At 49.1% G+C, this 19,931-nt stretch overlaps 2 protein-coding genes across 3 annotated transcripts in view; one reads left to right on the top strand and one right to left on the bottom strand.

The window, feature by feature from the left end:
• Positions 1 to 3,387, bottom strand: part of gpr146 (G protein-coupled receptor 146) — a 64,080-nt gene extending 60,693 nt beyond the window's left edge. For both annotated transcript variants that reach the window (XM_055651020.1, XM_055651021.1), the window contains exon 1: positions 3,213 to 3,387. The gene's annotated coding sequence lies outside the window, so the exon portion shown is untranslated. The remainder of the gene's footprint in view (positions 1 to 3,212) is intronic.
• The window catches only part of LOC129706645 (uncharacterized protein C7orf50 homolog), a 196,586-nt gene extending 177,711 nt beyond the window's left edge, over positions 1 to 18,875 (top strand). Inside the window, exons 3-6 of the mRNA XM_055651026.1 lie at positions 11,859 to 12,049; positions 14,769 to 14,850; positions 17,545 to 17,659; positions 18,614 to 18,875. Coding sequence (XP_055507001.1) covers positions 11,859 to 12,049; positions 14,769 to 14,850; positions 17,545 to 17,659; positions 18,614 to 18,681 — 456 coding nt within the window. The 3' untranslated portion in view covers positions 18,682 to 18,875. The remainder of the gene's footprint in view (positions 1 to 11,858; positions 12,050 to 14,768; positions 14,851 to 17,544; positions 17,660 to 18,613) is intronic.
• The last annotated feature ends 1,056 nt before the right edge of the window (positions 18,876 to 19,931 follow it).

Below are 19,931 nucleotides of genomic sequence, written 5' to 3'. Positions count from 1 at the left end.
AGAAAAACGCCACAATTCTTTGGGCGACTAAAGAGACGACTCACGACCATACAGGTGACCCCCCAACGACCTCGCCTGTAATCGCCTGTAATCGCCCAAGTGGGACAACCCCTTAAGTCTTATGATCTTACGGTCTTATGAAGGTCAGAAGTAGATTTTTGAAAATATTGCATTGTATATAATGCATCATTGCAATGATCAGCGGAAGTGTGGAATCAGTTGGCTTTGTGTTGTCAGGCCTTACGGCATCTGTTATATGCTCCCCCACTGCTCGAGACAGGGCTTAATCTGTTTGTGTTTGGGAAACACGGGCACAAGCTTAAAGTACAGTCTGTCTCTGTATTTCATTTAGTTTAGTTTACACCGACAGCACGGAAACAGGCCCTTCGGCCCACCGGGTCCGCGCCGACCAGCGATCCCCGCACACTATCACTATCCTACACACTGGGGACAATTTACAATTTTACCGGAGTCAATTAGCCTACAAACCTGTACGCCTCTGGAGTGTGGCAAGAAACCGGAGCACCCACACAGGTCAGAGGGAGAATGTACCGTACCAACTCCGTACAGACAGGTACAGGATCGAACCTGGGACCCTGGCGCTGTGAGGCAGCAGCTCTACCGCTGCACCACCGAGAGGATTTTACATTTTGTTGAAACGCATTATCCCAGAATATCCCAGCGTCTGTAATGGTTGTGATTGTTATGTCTGATGCTGGAACCAGTGGATGTTTTCAAAGCACGCATCTTACCACAGTGAAGGCATCAATTGTACAGGAGGTTGAATGGAGACAAAACATCCTCAGGCTCTTCACGGAGGGGAATCGAACCAATACTGAGCCACGTAAGAAAACACTGATTACGGACACAATGTGCTGGAGTTAAACCCCTGTCCCACTGTACGAGTTCATTCCAAGAGCTCTCCCGAGATTGCTCTGATTCGAACTCGGAGATTTACGGTAATGGCCACTCGTCGGTACTCGGGGCTCTCGTGGACATTTTTCAACATGTTGAAAAATCTTCACGAGTCTTCCCGAGCTTACCTGCCGTTAGCGAGTCTTCCCGAGTACCTGCCGTTAGCGTTACGAGCCGCTAAGAGATGTCCCCGAGCTCCGACGTAAACCCGCTACGTTCATTCTCCGTGCTTACCACGAGTTTGATTTTTTTTAAACTCGGGAGAGCTCTTGGAGTGAACTCGTACCATAGGACAGGGCTTTAACTCAGCGGGTCAGGCAGCAACTGTGGAGGGAATGGGAAGGTGACATTTCTGGTCTGGACCTTTCTTCACTTATCCATGTTCTCCAGGGATGCTGACTGACCTGTGGAGTTACTCCAGTACTTTGTGCCTTTTTTTTGTTGTAATCCAGCACCTACAGTTCCGTATTTCTACACAGGCATACAAGACATTGGTGAGGCCACATCAGTTTTTGTCACCCTGACTGCTCCGCAACTGTGCTGTTCACAACTCCCTCCTCTCCCCTCTCCCTTCCTACAACAGGTACACAAGTGTGAAAACGCACACCTCCAGAATCGAGGACAGTTTCTTCCCAGCTGTTATCAGGCAGCTGAACCACAACTAGAGAGCAGTCCTGACCTCCCATCTACCTCATTGGAGACCCTCGGACTATCTTTAATCGGACTTTACCTTGCACTAAACGTTATTCCCTTATCATGTAATTTGTACACAGTGAATGGCTCGATTGTAATCATGTAATCTCTTTCCGCCAACTGGTTAGCACACACACACACGTGACAACAAACTAAACTGAACTGAAATTCCCTTTTTCTTGTATCTGTACACAGTGGACCCTTCTACAATAGTCTGAAGAAGGGTCTCGACATGAAACATCACCCATTCCTTCTCGCCAGAGATGCTGCCTGTCCCGCTGAGTTACTCCAGCATTTTGTGTCTACCTTCAATTCTAATCACAAGTTATCAAGTCAAGTCAAGAGAGTTTATTGTCATGTGTCCCAGATGGGACAATGAAATTCTTGCTTTGCTGCAGCACAACAGAATATTGTAAGCATAAATACAGAACAGTTTAGTGCATCTATATAGCATATACCATATATATATATATATACACACACACATAAACAGATAAAGTGCAATGTTTAAGAAGGAACTGCAGATGCTGGAAAATCGAAGGTAGACAAAAATGCTGGAGAAACTCAGCAGGTGCAGCAGCATCTATGGAGCGAAGGAAATAGGCAACGTTTCGGGCCAAAACCCTTCTTCAGATAAAGTGCAATAGGCTGTTATAGTTCAGAGTTTGTTTGGTGTTGTGTTTAATAGTCTGATGGCTGTGGGGAAGTAGCTGTTCCTGAACCTGCATGTACCAGATTTCAGGCTCCTGAAGGAATAGAATTAGGCCATTCGGCCCACCGAGTCCACTCAGCCATTCAATCGTGGCTGATCTCTGCCTCCTAATCACATGTTCTTGCCTTCTCCCCATAACCCTTGACAACAAGTTCTAATCAAGAATGTGTGTATCTCTGCCTTAAAAATATCCACTGACTTGGATCATATGTAGTCTTTCCACTGACTGGATAGCAGGCAACAAATAAGCTTTACACTGTACCTCGGTACACGTGACAATAAACTAAACTCAAACGAATGTACAGAAACTGTGGATTCATTAATAGACAGATAAGACTGAGACATATAACATTCCTAAGGGATTGACAGGCTAGATGCAGGGAAAAAAACATCCCGATGTTGGGGGAGTCCAGAACCAGGGGTCACAGTTTAAGAATAAGAGGTTTAGGACTAAGAATAAGAGGTTTAGGACTAAGAATAAGAATTTAGGACTGAGATGAGGAGAAAAAAATTCACCCAGAGAGTTGTGAATCTGTGGAATTCTCTGCCACAGAAGGCAGTGGAGGCCAATTCGCTGGATGGCTTCAAGAGAGAGTTAGATTTAGCTCCTAGTGCTCACGGAATCAAGGGATATGGGGGGAAAGCAGGAACGGGGAACTGATTGTGGATGATCAGCCATGATCACCCTGCGCCTGTTTTCTATGCTTGTACGAAAGGACGGCTTAAAACTCTGCAAAGTTGCTGGTGAGCAGTTGGTGGGGACTTGTGCTTCAAGGGTTGCCATGGAAACGCTGCGGACAAGCCCTGGCGTTGTTGTTGTGTTTGGGGGTTTTTTTGTTGTTAAAGTTCAGGGCTAATAACGGTGAAAAGGAGGAAGGAAGAAGCTTCTTACCCGCTCTGTCAACGCTGCCACAGCGCCCCAGGCAAGCGAGCAACTCGGGCTCTGCAAGATGATGCCAGGTCGTGGTTGCAAGTTGGGAAGAAACTTTGTCACAGTCGTGGTGGAAGTTGCAGAAGTTGTTGGGGGGACTGTGCTGTGCTGACTCCGTGTGTGTGTGTGTGGGGGGCCGGGGACTGGGGGCAGAGAGGGAACTGCAGGTGCTGCTCACCACCAGTGCCGGCACTTGGGGTTGGTGGGAGGATGGAGGGGGCTCAGGCTGGTCCCACACACAGGCGAGTCAAGAAGAAGAAAGGGAGGAACGATAAACAACAAACAGTCCGTTCACCAAGTCTCCAGAGCTGAGGAGGGGAGCTGGCTGCCCGGGTCCAGTGTGGCTGGGGCGTTAATGTGGCTGCTCCAGTGTACAGCACACACAACACACACACAACACAACACACACACACACACGTCCCTCTGGTTACAGGCGCTGATGTTCACAGCGGGAGGCTGGAGCTGGCTGGGAGATGTCAGTGACTGCAAGCCTCGACACACCGCTGTCTTGTACACTCCGCGCCCAGCGCTCACTCACATTCAGCTGCTCTCTCGACTCTCGCTTGAAGCTGATTCCCCCCTCCCTCTCTCTTCTTTCCCCTCCCCTTTCTCCTCCCTCTCTCCTCCCCCTCTCTTCTCCCTTCTCTCCTCCCCTTTCTCCTCCTCTCTCTCCTCCCCTTCTCTCCCCTCCCTCGCTCCTCCTCTCTTCTCCCTTCTCTCCTCCCCTTTCTCCTCCTCTCTCCTCCCCTTCTCTCCCCTCCCTCTCTCCTCTTTCCTCACCTCTCTTCCCCCTCTCTCCCCTCTCCCTCTCTCTCTCCCTCTCCCCTCTGTCCCAAAGATCATATAGCAGAGCGGATCTTTGCTCTCTCCCCTCTCCCTCCCTCTCTCTCCTCCCTCTCTCTCCCCTCTCTCTCCCCCCTCCTCCCCCTCTCCCCCCCTCTCCTCCTCCTCTCCTCCCCCTCCCTCCTCCCCCTCCTCCCTTCTCCTCCCCTATCCTCTCCTCCCCTCCCTCCCCTCCCCTCCCCTCCCCCCTCCCTCCCCTCCCTCCCCCTCTCTCCCCCTCCCTCTCTCTCCCCTCTCTCTCCTCTCTCTCTCTCTCTCTCCCTCTCTCTCTCTCCCTCTCTCTCTCTCTCTCTCTCCCTCTCTCCCCCTCTCTCTCCCCCTCTCTCCCCTCTCTCTCTCCCTCTCTCTCTCTCTCTCTCTCTCTCTCTCCCCTCCCTCTCTCCCCCCCCTCTCTCTCCCTCCCTCTCTCTCCCCTCCCCCCCTCTCCCTCCCCCTCTCCTCCCCTCTCCCCTCCCTCCTCTCCCCCCTCCCCCCTCTCTCCCCTCTCTCCCCCCCCCCCCCCTCTCCCTCCCCCCCCCCCCCCCCCCCCACTCCCTCTCAGTTAAACTACCCATCAAGTCCTCTCGGAATGCCCGTCATTTGCAGGGATCTCCCGCTGACGGGCAGCTTGTCTTTATCCCCACTAAAAAAAAACCCCACCACGAACTCGGTCACACAATCAGCAGTTCGCTGCTCGCTACCGACTTTGTTTCGAGTTGATACAAGGAACCGCATATGCTGATTTTTGAGCGCTCTTGTTTAATTTGGGGACCAACATTTAACCCCAACTCCCCGAACCGTTGCAGTCCTCAAATGTGCAGAGAGGGGGTTTCTTGGGAGAAACACCATTCTCTACTGAACCCCCCGGGGAATCACTTTGAACGAAAAGAACAAAGTCAGATTTAGACTTCTCAATGGATGGCCAGTGAGAGGGGGGGGGGGGGGGGGGGGGGAGTAAAGAAGTCCTGTGTTTTATTGTCATATGTTCCAGATACAACGCTGAGATAATTATATGTGCAGCACAACACAATATATGATCATATTACACTGTAAACAATCTAATACATGTGAAAAATGTTCTGCATCGACCCATATATATCTACACAGACACACATGGTGTTTAAGAAGGAACTGCAGATGCTGGAAAATCGAAGGTAGACAAAAATGCTGGAGAAACACAGCAGGTGCAGCAGTATCTATGGAGCGAAGGAAATAGGCAACGTTTCGGGCCGAAACCCGAAGGGTTTTGGCCCGAAACGTTCCCTATTTCCTTCGCTCCATAGATGCCTATTTTCTTGCCTATTCCTATTTCCAATCCATTGCCTATTTCCTTCGCTCCATAGATGCCTATTTTCTTGCCTATTCCTATTTCCAATATGTTGCCTATTTCCTTCGCTCCATAGATGCTGCTGCACCCGCTGTGTTTCTCTAGCATTTTTGTGTACCACACACACACACACACACACACACACATATACATATACTTATGTGTAAGAAAGAACTGCAGATGCTGGTTTAAATCAAAGGTAACATCTCTGGAGAGAAGGAATGGGTCGACGTTTCGGGTCGAGTGCAGAGTCTGTAGAAGGGTCTCGACCCAAAACATCGCCCAGATATGCTGCCTCACCCGTTGAGTTACTCCAGCATTTTGTGTCTACCTTTGATTTAAACCAGCACCTGCAGTTCTTTCCCACACATGCATATATATATAGAAACATAGAAAATAGGTGCAGGAGGAAGTCATTCGGCCCTTCGAGCCAGCACCGCCATTCATTGTGATCATGGCTGATCGTCCCCTATCAATAACCCGTGCCTGCCTTCTCCCCACATCCCTTGACTCCACCAGCCCCTAGAGCTCTATCTAACTCTCTCTTGAATCCATCCAGTGACTTGGCCTCCACTGCCCTCTGTGGCAGGGAATTCCATAAATATATTCTACATTACGTACACATAAAACTCAAATTAACAATACTAGTGGAATAATAACAATAATAGTCTGTGTAATTCTTTGAGGTTGTAGTGTTTAATAGCCTGATTTGGTGAGAATTATAGGTAGATAGAAATGCTGGAGAAACTCAGCGGGTGCAGCAGCATCTATGGAGCAAAGGAAAAGGTGACGTTTCGGGTCGAGACCCTTCTTCAGAATTATGATGCTTTTTGTAAGCAAATATCAGGGGAATGTAATGCCAAAAGTCAGGCACATTGTCAGTTACAACGTTGTACAGAAGTTAGGACAGTCAGTAAAATAACCCGCATTTTAGTGTTCAAGAAGGAACTGCAGATGCTGGAGGATTGAAGGTACACAAAATTGCTGGAGAAACTCAGCGGGTGCAGCAGCATCTATGGAGCGAAGAAAATAGGCGACGTTTCGGGACGAAACGTCGCCTATTTTCTTCGCTCCATAGATGCTGCTGCACCCGCTGAGTTTCTCCAGCAATTTTGTGTACCTGCATTTTAGTTACTGCTTTACCTGCAAGGGGGAGGAGTCCTGTGCGATTGCGAGCTTGTTTTGGTCAAGTTCTATGTGACTGCCTTCGTTAGTAACGGATGCAGTTCAGCTAAACAAAGCCAATAGGTCGGCAAATTGTCACTTGTCCGAGATAGAACAATGACATTTTCACTTGCAGCAGCACAACAGAACATGTCAACATAGTGCACCGTAAACAATAGGATAAACAAGAAAAAAAAATTTACATTTACACACACTCACACAAAGATAGACACAAAATGCTGGAGTCACTCAGGGGGACAGGCAGCAGCTCTGGAGAGAAGGAGTGGGTGCTGTGACAAACTGAAGAAGGGTCTCGACCCGAAAAGTCACCCATTCCTTCTCTCCAGAGATGCTGCCAGTCCCGCTGAGTTACTCCAGCATTTTGTGTCTGTCTGCGGTTTAAACCAGCATCTGCAGTTCCTTCCCTCATCTATACACACATATATATATTGGATTCATGGGAGATGGCCTTGGAGGGGAGGATGCTTCTCAAACTGCGGAGCGTCCTGGACAATACAGCTCACACCCCCTCCGTGACACACAGGTCAACCTGAGGAGCACCTTCAGCAACAGACTGGTCCCACCAAGATGCAGCACAGAACGCCACAGGAGATCCTTCTTCCCTGTGGCTATCAAACTGTACCACTTCTCCCCCCTTCTGTGGTGGGCTAGACTGAGACTGACTGCCCTTCCCCTCCCACCCCCTCCCCCCCCCCCCCCCCCCGTCCCACCCACACACACAGTCCACACACACACACACACAGATACACACACACAGATACACACACACACATACACACACACACACACACACACACACACACACACACACACACACACACACACACACACACACACACACACACACACACACACACACACACACACACACACACACACACACACACACACACACACACACACAAAGGACTGGAGGATGATCTGCTACTTCTGCATGGAGTGCTGCAATGGTTGCTGTACAATAGTTGGGTTGCTGCCAAGGTATTTGCACAATGTGCCTCCTGATTGATAAGTGATTGCAAACATTTGCTTCCTTCAGCACTTGCATAACTCTGGTGAGGGTGGATGGAAAATTACCAGCGACGTTTTCTCCTCACCTGGCCCATCTCCAGAAAGCTGGTGACTGAGAAATAGACGATAGGCACAAAACGTTCACATATTCTGTTGTGCCGCTGTAAGTAAGAATTTCATTGTTCTGTCTGGGACATATAACACCTTAACCCCACTCTGACGATCCTCTGATAAGTCTAAAGCAAACTTTGTTCTTTAAAAAAAAAAATGCTTTTTGAGATTCAAGAGAGTTTATTGTCATGTGTCCCTGATAGGCCAATGACATTCTTGCTTTGCTTCAGCACAACAGAGCATACTAGGCATTGACTACAGAACAGATCAGTGTGTCCATATACCATGGTATAAATATATACACACGTGAATAAATAAACTGATCCAAGTGCAAATAACAGATAATGGGCTATTAATGTTCAGAGTTTTGTCCGAGCCAGGTTTAATAGCCTGATGGCTGTGGGGAAGTAGCTATTCCTGAACCTGGACGTTGCAGTCTTCAGGCTCCTGTACCTTCTTCCCGAAGGTAGTGGGGAGATGAGTGTGTGGTCAGGATGGTGTGGGTCCGTGATGATACTGCCAGCCTTTTTGAGGCAGCGACTGCGATAGATCCCCTCGTCACAGCCGATGATGGACTGGGCAGTGTTTACTATTTTTTGTAGTCAATGTGTGTGTATACGTGTCATCATCATCGGCGGTCACTCGAAACGAGCATGACTGTCCTCTCCTCTCCATGGAGTCGTCTACTTGTGGGTCTGCAGACGTCTGTAGAGGCCGATCCGCGATCCACACACCTCGGTGCAACGTGGGCAGTGGAGACTGGCGCTGGTCGGTAGTCGTCGAGGCCCCTTCTCTCTCTCCTTACGGTGCTGTTGCCTTGTCTCTGCGACACAGCGTAGTTATACACGCGGGAAGGAGCTGCAGATGGTTACACAAAAAAGCTGGAGAAACTCAGCGGGTGCAGCAGCATCCATAGATGCTGCTGCACCCGCTGAGTTTCTCCAGCTTTTTTGTGTAACCTTCGATTCTCCAGCATCTGCAGTTCCCTCTTAAACAAGGAGCTGCAGATGTTGGTTTAAACCGAAGATAGACACAAAGTGCCGGAGTAACTCAGCGGGACAGGCAGCATCTCTGGAGAGAAGGAATAGGTGACCTTTCGGGTCGAGACCCTTCTTCAGACTCCGAGTCAGGGGAAAGGGAAACGAGAGATATGAACGGTGATGTAGAGAGAGATAATGAATGAAAGATGTGCAAAAAAGTAACGGTGATAAAGGAAACAGGACACCTATTCCTTTACTACCGAGTCTCAAGAAGGGTCTCGACCCGAAACGTCACCTATTCCTTTTCTCCAGGGATGCTGCCTGTCCCGCTGAGTTACTCCAGCTTTTTGTGTCTATCTTCGGTTTAAACCAGCATCTGCAGTTCCTTCCTACACAGGCCATTGTTAGTCCTGAATGTAAATCTGCCAGCACTCTCCTGGGTTGTAACTTGAAAGTGCTTTCCCTGGGCATAACACACCCTCTCTTAACGATATCGTACACTCTGTATCTTCCCCTTTGCTCTACCGCATGTACTTTTGTTTATTAGTGTAGCCAATCGTCACATGTGCAGAGGTACAGTGAAAAATCTTTTTGTTGTCAGCTAACCAGGCAGCAGAAAGACCACACCTGATTACAATCGAGCCACCCACACTGTACAGATACAGGATAAAGGAATAACTTTGAATACAAGGCAAAGTCTAGAAAAGTCCGATTAAAGATAGTCCGAGGGTCTCCAATGAGGTAGACGGGAGGGTCAGGACCGCTCTAGTTGGTGGTAGGATGGTTCAGTTGCCTGATAACAGCTGGGAAGAAACTCTCTATATCTGAATCCAGAGATGCTGCATGTCCCACTGAGTTACTCCAGCATTTTGTGGCCATTTTCACAGCTCAGGGGCAGGCAGCAGCCAGCTCCTGGTGCTCCTCATCGCCCTCTGCTGGAGTGAGAGAGCATGCAATTGTGCGTGTGTATATGTGTGTGAGTGTGTGTAGGTGTGCATGTGTGTGTGAGTGTACATAGGTATGCATGTGTGTGTGAGCATGTGTGTAGGTGTGCATGTGTGTGTGAGTGTACATAGGTATGCATGTGTGTGAGCATGTCTGTAGGTGTGCATGTGTGTGTGAGTGTACATAGGTATGTATGTGTGTGTGAGCATGTGTGTAGGTGTGCATGTGTGTGTGAGTGTACATAGGTATGCATGTGCGTGTGAGCATGTGTGTAGGTGTGCATGTGTGTGTGTGCATAGGTGTGCATGTATGTGTGTGCGTAGGTGTGCATGTGTGTGCATAGGTGTGTATGTGTGTGCGTAGGTGTACATGTGTGTGTGTGAGTGTGTACGTAGGTGTGCATGTATGTGTGTGTGCCTGTGCATGTTTAGTTTAGTCTACATTAGTTTATAGATAGGTGCAATCTCTGAACAAGCCCTTCGGCCCATCGACCAGCGATTGTACACATATTGTACACTAGTACTATCCTACACACTTGGGACAATTTACAATGTGTACCGAAGCCAATTAACCTCCAAACCCGTACGTTTCAGGAATGTGGGAGGAAACCGGAGCACCCGGGGAAAACCCTCGTGATCACGGGGAGAACGTGCAAACTCCGTACAGACAATTGTACTCGCTAGAATTTAGAAGATTTGAGGGGGGACCTTATAGAAACTTACAAAATTCTTAAGGGGTTGGACAGGCTAGATGCAGGAAGATTGTTCCCGATGTTGGGGAAGTCCAGAACTAGGGGTCACAGTTTAAGGATAAGAGGGAAGTCTTTTAGGACCGAGATGAGGAAATCATTTTTTACACAGAGAGAGTGGTGAATCTGTGGAATTCTCTGCCACAGAAGGTAGTTGAGGCCACAGTTCATTGGCTATATTTAAGAGGGAGTTAGATGTGGCCCTTGTGGCTAAAGGGATCAGGGGGTATGGAGAGAAGGCAGGTATGGGATACTGAGTTGGATGATCAGCCATGATCATATTGAATGGCGGTGCAGGCTCGAAGGACCGAATGGCCTCTACTCCTGCACCTATTTTTATGTTTCTATGTTTCTATGACAGAACCTGTAGTCAGGATCGAACCCGGGACTCTGGCGCTGTGAGGCAGCAACTCTACCGCTGCACCACCGCCACCGTTGTTTTACACAGAGAGGGGGGCGTGCCTGGAACGCGCTGCTAGGAGTGGTCTATTTTTTGAACAGTGCACAGTGGACTGGCTTTGTTTGGGATTTATTTGTTTCTGCACTGTAAGCTTCAGAGCACATGATTTGCTGAGTTATTGAGTCCGTCTAAATCCTCCGCATATTAACCCAAATTTTCAATCCTGCAATCAAAAGATTAGCCAGCCATTTATTTGGCAGCACACAACATCATGGGCACAGTCACTCCCAGTAGATTTGCACAGGGCAACTTGTCCTGCAGGCACTCAAGTTTGCTGGAGTCTCGCAAAATAGACCGATAACATTTCTAAGGGAAGTTATCTCAGTAAAGAATGGGTCGACTGGGCTTGTATACACTGGCATATAGAAGGATGAGAGGGGATCTGATAGAAACATATAAAATTCTTAAAGGATTGGACAGTGCTAGATGCAGGAAAAATGTTCCCGATGATGGGGGAATCCAGAACCAGGGGTCACACAGTTTAAGAATAAGGGGTAGGTCATTTAGGACTGAGATGAGGAAAACCTTTTTCACCCAGAGAGTTGTGAATCTGTGGAATTCGCTGCCCTGGAAGGCAGTGGAGGCCAATTCACTGGATGTTTTCAAGAGAGAGTTAGATATAGCTCTTAGGGCTAACGGAATCACGGGATTATGGGGAGAAAGCAGGAACGGGGAACTGATTGTGGATGATCAGCCATGATCATGTTGAATGGCGGTGCTGGCTCAAAGGGCCGAATGGCCTACTCCTGCACCTATTGTCTATTGTCTATTGTCTATTGAACTGCAGATGCTGGTTTAAACCAAAGATAGACCCAAAAAGCTGGAGCAACTCAGCGGATCAGACAGGGCTCTGGAGAAAAGGAATAGGAGATGTTTCGGGTCGAGATCCATCCTCAGAAGGGCCTCGAACCGAATCGTCACCTATTCCGTTTTTTCCAACCGATCTGATATATATCTTCTCCACAAAATAAATCTCCTCCCTCTTTCCGTAATGAACCGTCTAATTTACTGTTCCCAGGATACTGAAGAAAAACAAATGGATGGAGAAGAGGAACTTTCTCCGGATGCAAAGAGAACGATGGAACGGAAACTGAAGAAAGAGCGTAAAAAGGAAGAAAAGAAGATGTTGCGGGCAGCCGGCGTGGAGGGGCAGGTGGAAACTGCGCAGAAGCCCCCGGCTTGTCAACTTGCCTTGGAATATCTGACAACGTAAGAATTAGAAAACATAGCAACATAGAAGCATTGGAAATCGGTGCAGGAGGAGGCCATTTGGCCCTTCGAGCCAGCACCGTCATTCATTGTGGTCGGCGCGGACTCGGTTTGGCCGAAGGGCCTGTTTCTGTGCTGTATCTCTAATTAAACTAAACTAAACTAAACTAAACTAAACTAAACTAAACAAGGAAATATAAGATGCCATGCCATCACACATTTGTGAAAATTCACATCCTTCACCTTTGGACTGATCATCCACCTTGTCCCCATGTCCCTTGATTCTCCACTAGCTCCTAGATCTCTATCTAACTCTTTTTACATCCATCCAGTGACATGGCCTCCACTGCCCTCTGTGGCAGAGAATTCCACAAATTCACAACTCTCTGGGTGAAAAAGTTTTTTTCTCATCTCAGATTTAAATGGCCTCCCCTTTATTCTTAGACTGTGGCCCCTGGTTCTGGACTGGCCCAACACTGGCAACATTTTTCCAGCATCTACCTTGCCCAGTCCTTTTATAATTTTAGATGTTTCTATAAGATTCCACTCACTATGGCAGCTCGCAACCGGCGGGTAGAGCTGCTGCCTCACAGCGCCAGAGACCCGGGTTCGATCCTGACTGCGGGCGCTGTCTGTACGGAGTTTGTACGTTCTGTCCGTGACCTGCGTGGGTTTTCTCACTGAGATCTTCCGTTTCCTTCCACATTCCAAAGACGTACAGGTTTGTAGGCTAGTTGGCTTGGCGTAAATGTAAAATTGTCCCTAGTCAAGTCAAGTCAAGTCAAGTCAAGTTTATTTGTCACATACACATACGAGATGTGCAGTGAAATGAAAGTGGCAATGCTCGCGTACCTTTGTGTAAAAGACAAACAACAAAACAACCAAACAAATTATAAACACAATCATAACACACATATTATTTTACATAGTAAATAATAGAAGGAAAAACGTTCTGTAGAGTTAGTCCCTGGTGAGAAAGGCGTTTACAGTCCGAATTGCCTCTGGGAAGAAACTCCTTCTCAACCTCTCCGTTCTCACTGCATGGCAACGGAGGCGTTTGCCTGACCGTAGCAGCTGGAACAGTCCGTTGCAGGGGTGGAAGAGGTCTCTCATGATTTTGTTTGCTCTGGAGTTGCACCTCCTGTTGTATAGTTCCTGCAGGGGGGTGAGTGAAGTTCCCAGTGTGCGTTGGATAGTGGTAATGTGCGGAGATTGCGGACTCGGTTGGCCCCAAGGGCCCGCTTCTGTGCTGTATCTCTAATTAAACCAAACAAAACTTAATTAAACAAGGAAATCTAAGATGTCATGCCGTCACTCATTTGTGAAAATTCACATCCTTCACCTTTGGACTGAGTGAACAGTTACCTCAATATTGGTAAATGCCTGCTCACAGTTTACAAGTCAAGCAACTCTGAAAGTCAAACACAAAGTGCCGGAAGAACGTACCAACCTCCAGCGCTGCCCCTGGCAGTGAGTTCCAGGCACCCACCACCCCTGGTGTCAAATAAACATGCCCTCACATCTCCTTCACACTTTGCCCCTCTCATCTTAAAGTTATGCCCTCTAGTCTTTGACGATTGCACCCAGGGTGAAATGTTCTGGCTGTCTACCTGATCTATCCGTCTCATGATCTTATATCGAAGACCGCCAGCAGGATTATTGGTGCTCCACTCCCCTTCCTGCTGGACATATACAGGAAGAGATGTATCAACAGAGCCATCTCCATCATCAAAGACCCCTACCACCCATCGCATCACATATTCTCCATCCTGCCATCTGGGAAGAGTTACAGGAGCATTAGCTGCAAAACCAGCAGGATGCTCCTCAGCTTCTTCCCGCAGGCTATAAGACTGATAAACTGACTTTGCCCCCTGCCAAAGTATCGCGCACCAACCACCAGCCTGGACACACTGCAGCAGAGCCACTGTCGTGCCGCTGCCGATCGGAACGCCTGTTGAATGTTTAGTAGAGAGTAGAGTGTTTAATTTGTTCATGATAGATGTATTTTTTATTTCTATTTATTTTTAATGCACACTGAATGGACACTGGTTGAGCAACGTTTTTTTGTTTCCTCTGGGTGTGTGAATACTCAGGAAATAACAATAAAGATATACTATACTATATACACGCCAGGTCTGTCCTCAACCTCCAGCGTTGCAGAGAAAACAATCCAAGTCTGCCCGACCTCTCCTTGCTGCTTCTGCCCACTAATGCAGGCGGCATTCTGCTCAACGTGGCCAAAGTGCATTGGAATGATTTTATAAAGGTGCATAAAATCATGAGAGGAATAGATCGGGCAGACGCACAGATTCTCTTGCCCAGAGCAAAGGAATCGAGGACTCGAGGACATAGGTTTAAGGTGAAGGGTGAAATATTTAATAGGAATCTGTGGGGTAACTTTTTCACACAAAGGGTGGTGGGTGTTTGCAACAAGCTAGAGGGGGTAGTCGAGGCTGGGACTATTACAATGTTCAAGAAAAGGTTAGACAGGTACATGGATAGGACAGGTTTGGAGGGATATGGACCGAGCGCAGGCGGGTGGGACTAGTGTAGATGGGACATGTCAGTTGGTGTGTGCAAGTTGGGCCGAAGGGCCTGTTTCCACACTGGGGCTCGATGAGTTGACATTGGTGGATTCAAGGGTAACATAATATACAATTATAGCTTTTGTTATTTCGCTGAAACTACCTGAACTCTTCACGCATTCTTGTGTTTGTAGGTGGTCCAAAAACCGCACGGAGTGGAGATTTCAAAAGACAAGACAGAAATGGCTGCTGCAGCACATGTATGACCGTGACCAGGTAATGGCCCCTGCAGCACATGTATGACCATGACCAGGTAATGGCCCCTGCAGCACATGTATGACCATGTGACCAGGTAATGGCCCCTGCAGCACATGTATGACCATGACCAGGTAATGGCCCTTGCAACACATGTATGACCGTGACCAGGTAATGGCCCCTGCAGCACATGTATGACCAAGACCAGGTAACTGGCTCCTGCAGCACATGTATGACTGTGACCAGGTAATGGCCCCTGCAGCACATGTATGACTGTGACCATGACCAGGTAATGGCTGCTGCAGCACACGTATGACCATGACCAGGTAATGGCCCCTGCAGCACACGTATGACCATGACCAGGTAATGGCCCTTGCAGCACATGTATGTCCATGACCAAGACCAGGTAATAGCCCCTGCAACACACGTATGACCATGACCAGGTAATGGCCCCTGCAGCACATGTATGACCATAACCAGGTAACTCCCCCGTCCAGGGGCGGATTAAGGCTCCCTGGTGCCCTAAGCACTGACCAATCTTGGTGACCACTGACCGATCCTTTCCACACTGACCCAGTCCATTTTAGTTGTTGACCTGTCTGACCAGATATACAACGCAGGTTGCAGCAGTACAAACATTTTTTTTTTTTTTTTACAAATCTTCATTCGTTTTTTTTCGTGCTGGAGTAACTCAGTGGGTCAGGCAGCACGTGCTAATGGTTAATCCACCCCTGTCCCCGTGACAAATCAAAGTTAATGCGGTCCCAGCTTAAAACAACGGGTGGCACGGTGGCGCAGCGGGTGGAGCTGCTGCCTCACAGCTCCAGAGACCCGTGTTCAACCCTGACTACGGGTGCTGTCCGTGCGGAGTTTGCACGTTGTCCCCTCGACCGTGTGGGGTTTCTCCGGGTGCTCCGGTTTCCTCCCGCACGGCTTGGTGGGTTAATTTGCCTTTGTAAATCGCCCCCAAATGTGCTGATGGGGGGGGGGGGAGTTAATGGGAATGTGGGGAAAATAAAATGGGATGAATGTACTTGGGTAGTTGATGGTCGGTATGGATCTAGTGGGCCGAATGGCCAGTTTCCGAACAGGAATGGCTGTAACCGTAAAGCTTTTTGATCAGTTGCCAAAGGTAGACAAAAATGCTGGAGAAACTCAGCGGGTGAGGCAGCATCTATGGAGCGAAGGAAATAGGCAACGTTTCGGGCCCGAAAACCTTTCTTCAGACCTAAGGAAATAGGCAACGTTTCGGGTCGAAACCCTTTGGGTTTCGGCCCGAAACGTTGCCTATTTCCTTCACTCCATAGATGCTGCCTCACCCGCTGAGTTTCTCCAGCAATTTTTGCCCACCCGGGTTCAATCATGACCAGGGGCGGAAAACCCGGGGGGGGCCAGAGGGGACACGCCCCCCCCCCCCATGTTTTGAGAGGTGGGGACATCCACCCCCAAATTTTTGTGATCCCGATTTTAAAATCTCCGTTTTTAGCGCTGGATTGAGCCTCCGAAGCCGCGCGCGCGCTGTGTGTGAGTGTGCGCACAGCGTAGCCGCCAGAAAATTGTGCCTCCCCCCGTCCCCTCCATGTTTTGATAGCGAGTTCCGCCCTTGATCATAACTACAGGGTGCTGCCTGTCCCGTTCTCCCCGGGACCGCGTGGGTTTCCTCCTGGTGCTCCGGTTTCCTCCCACACTCCAAAGACGCGCAGGATTGCAGGTTAAATGACTTTCTGTAAATTGTCCCTAGGGCGTAGGATAGAACGAGCGTTTCGGGTCGAAACCCCATCTTCAGACTCACAGTTCAGTTGCCAATCACAGATAGCAAAGTCAGCACATTGCGACCTGACCAGACATCACGGTACTTTAGCGCTAAACCGGAGAAAACCCACGCAGGTCACGGGGAGAAACCCCGCGTACGGACAGCGCCCGTAGTCAGGATCGAACCCGTGGTCCCTGGCGCTGGGAGGCGGCAACTCTACCGCAGCGACACCGTGCCGCCTGTGTTCCCCCAGACGGCTATGAATGGAATGGAATACGTGTGTGACAGGGCCCAGTTAGACCCCTTGCCCGCGCACCTAATGTTACAAATAGCGGCCACTGGCAACGCGGACAAAGTTACCAGCAGTCCTGCTCCTGCATTGTCCCCTCCCCCCCTCACAGCGGTTTCCCCATGCCGGGTCTCCATTGTCCATTGTTCTCCCCCCCCCACACACTTTGTGTTTTGCTCAGGATTTTAGAATAGAAACATAGAAACATAGGTGCAGGAGGAGGCCATTCAGCCCGTCAAGCCAGTACCGCCATTCAATATGATCATGGCTGATTATCTAAGATCGGTACTCCCTTCCTGCTTTCTCTCCTTCATTCCGTTAGCCCCAAGGACTAAATCTAACTCTCTCTTGAAAACATCCAGTGAATTGGTCTCCACTGCCTCCGGTGGCAGAGAATTCCACAGATTCACAACTCTCTGGGCGAAGAGGTGTTTCCTCATCTCAGTCCTAAATGGCCGACACCTCATTCTTAAAGTGTGTGACCCCCCTGGTTCTGGACTCCCCCCCCCCAACATCGGGAACATTTTTCCTGCATCTAGCCTGTCCAATCCTTTTAAGAATTTCAAATGTTTCTATAAGATCCACCTCTCATCTGCGGTTCCCTGTGTCTGCGTGTTTCTGGAGTTGCGCAGTGTTGGTGCCAGATTATGGACTGGTTTCTGTTCCAATGTAGATATCGGACAAGCACTTCACCATGCTGCTGGGTTACATGGAGGGTCTGCAAGGCAACGCTCGCGAGCTGACCATTCAGAAAACGGAGGCACTGATGAAGGAATCCGACTCTACAGGTAAGGACAGGCACAAAACGCTGGAGTAACTCAGCGGGTCAGGCAGCATCAGTGGAGAACATGGATAGGTGACGTTTTACAGAGTGCTGGAGTAACTCAGCGGGTCAGGCAGCGCCTGTGGAGAACATGGATAGGTGACGTTCCAGGAGAACAGGCAGCATGGAGAACATGGATAGGTGACGTTTCACAGAGTGCTGGAGTAACTCAGCGGGTCAGGCAGCATCTGTGGAGAACATGGATAGGTGACGTTTCACAGAGTGCTGGAGTAACTCAGCGGGTCAGGCAGCATCTGTGGAGAACATGGATAGGTGACGTTTCACAGAGTGCTGGAGTAACTCAGCGGGTCAGGCAGCATCTATGGAGCTAAGGAAATAGGCAACGTTTCGGGCCGAAACCCGGAAGGGTTTCGGCCTGAAACGTTGCCTATTTCCATAAGGATTTCGGCCCCGAAACGTTGCCTATTTCCTTCGCTCCATAGATGCTGCTGCACCATAACTCAGTGGGTCAGGCAGCATCTGTGGAGAACATGGATAGGTGACGTTTTACAGAGTGTTGGAGTAACTCAGCGGGTCAGGCAGCATCTGTGGAGAACATGGATAGGTGACGTTTCACAGAGTGCTGGAGTAACTCAGCGGGTCAGGCAGCATCTGTGGGGAACATGAACATGGAACATGGAAAAGGCAACAGGCCTTTAAGCACAAGACACATAGATAACATATAGTAAACAAAAAAACCTATAAATTACCGTGCAATATCGGAACCCAAAGCCCTTTGTGTGATCAAAGACTGAGCATAGTTCACTCAGTGTTTTGTAGTTAACGTAAGAATACTTCAGTAGTGATAGCAGCAGAACGAGGCCCTTCTGCCCTAATCACCCACACTTTTTCCCCTGTATAAACCAGCACCTGCAGTTCCTTGTCTCTAACATCTCCTCACCTGTGTTCACTTGTGCAGGTGATGCGCCGGACATCAGCGTGGACAAGATGGACCGTATGAAGCAAGTTCTGCAGCTCCTCTTCTGAACCTCCAAAGTTCTCTCCGTTCAGGGTGCGTTTCTACCCGTGGGGAATGGTGCCCACCTCTTTGTTTACAGCTGTCTGGCCGACTACCCTGCTGAAGGATGTTCGTATCAAATTCTAATCTCAGTCAATGCAATAATATTCCCCTTTGTACTCGATATTCCAGGCTGGCCAATTAAAGCAACGTTGGATAGGAATGTCGGATACGGTATTATTTCCCAGCACGGTGAAAGAACTTGGACTCTGAGGCTCGTGCAAGCACGGCTTACTGTAGAGATACAGCTAGGAAACAGGTCCATGCTGACCATTGATCATCTATGGAGCTAAGGAAATAGGCAACGTTTCGGGCCGAAACCCTTCCGGGTTTCGGCCCAAAACGTTGCCTATTTCCAGAAGGGTTTCGGCCCGAAACGTTGCCTATTTCCTTCACTCCATAGATGCTGCTGCACCATAACTCAGCGGGTCAGGCAGCATCTGTGGAGAACATGGATAGGTGACGTTTCACAGAGTGCTGGAGTAACTCAGCGCGTCAGGCAGCATCTGTGGAGAACATGGATAGGTGACGTTTCACAGAGTGCTGGAGTAACTCAGCGGGTCAGGCAGCATCTGTGGAGAACATGGATAGGTGATGTTTCACAGAGTGCTGGAGTAACTCAGCGGGTCAGGCAGCATCTGTGGAGAACATGGATAGGTGACGTTTCATAGAGTGCTGGAGTAACTCAGTGGGTCAGGCAGCATCTGTGGAGAACATGGATAGGTGACGTTTCATAGAGTGCTGGAGTAACTCAGTGGGTCAGGCAGCATCTGTGGAGAACATGGATAGGTGACGTTTCGGTCCACCCAGTCCATGCTGACTATCGATCACCCGTCACACTAGTTCCATGTTATCCCACTCTCTCTCATCCACTTCCTACACACTAGGGGGCAGTTTACAGCGGGCCGATTAATCTACACGTCTTTGGGATGTGGGGCACCCGGACAAAACCCTACGCGCAAAAAACTTGCAAACTCCACACTGTTAGCAACCGAGGTCAGGATCGAACCCGGGTCACTGGCGCTGTAAGGCAGCAGTTCTACCCGCTGCGCCACCTTGCCGCCCCGTATGGGGAAAGTGGTGGATCTGGATTGTTTTTCCGTTATATGGAGCAGACGAGGTTGGACTGGAAAGATATAGAAACATAGAAAATAGGTGCAGGAGGAGGCCATTCGGCCCTTCGAGACAGCACCGCCATTCATTGTGATCATGGCTGATC

Source organism: Leucoraja erinacea, chromosome 20, assembly GCF_028641065.1.
Source record: "Leucoraja erinacea ecotype New England chromosome 20, Leri_hhj_1, whole genome shotgun sequence".
In the NCBI taxonomy this organism is placed as follows: domain Eukaryota; kingdom Metazoa; phylum Chordata; class Chondrichthyes; order Rajiformes; family Rajidae; genus Leucoraja; species Leucoraja erinaceus.
Note: the sequence above shows the minus strand (reverse complement) of the source record. Positions and strands in the feature narration are given on the sequence as shown.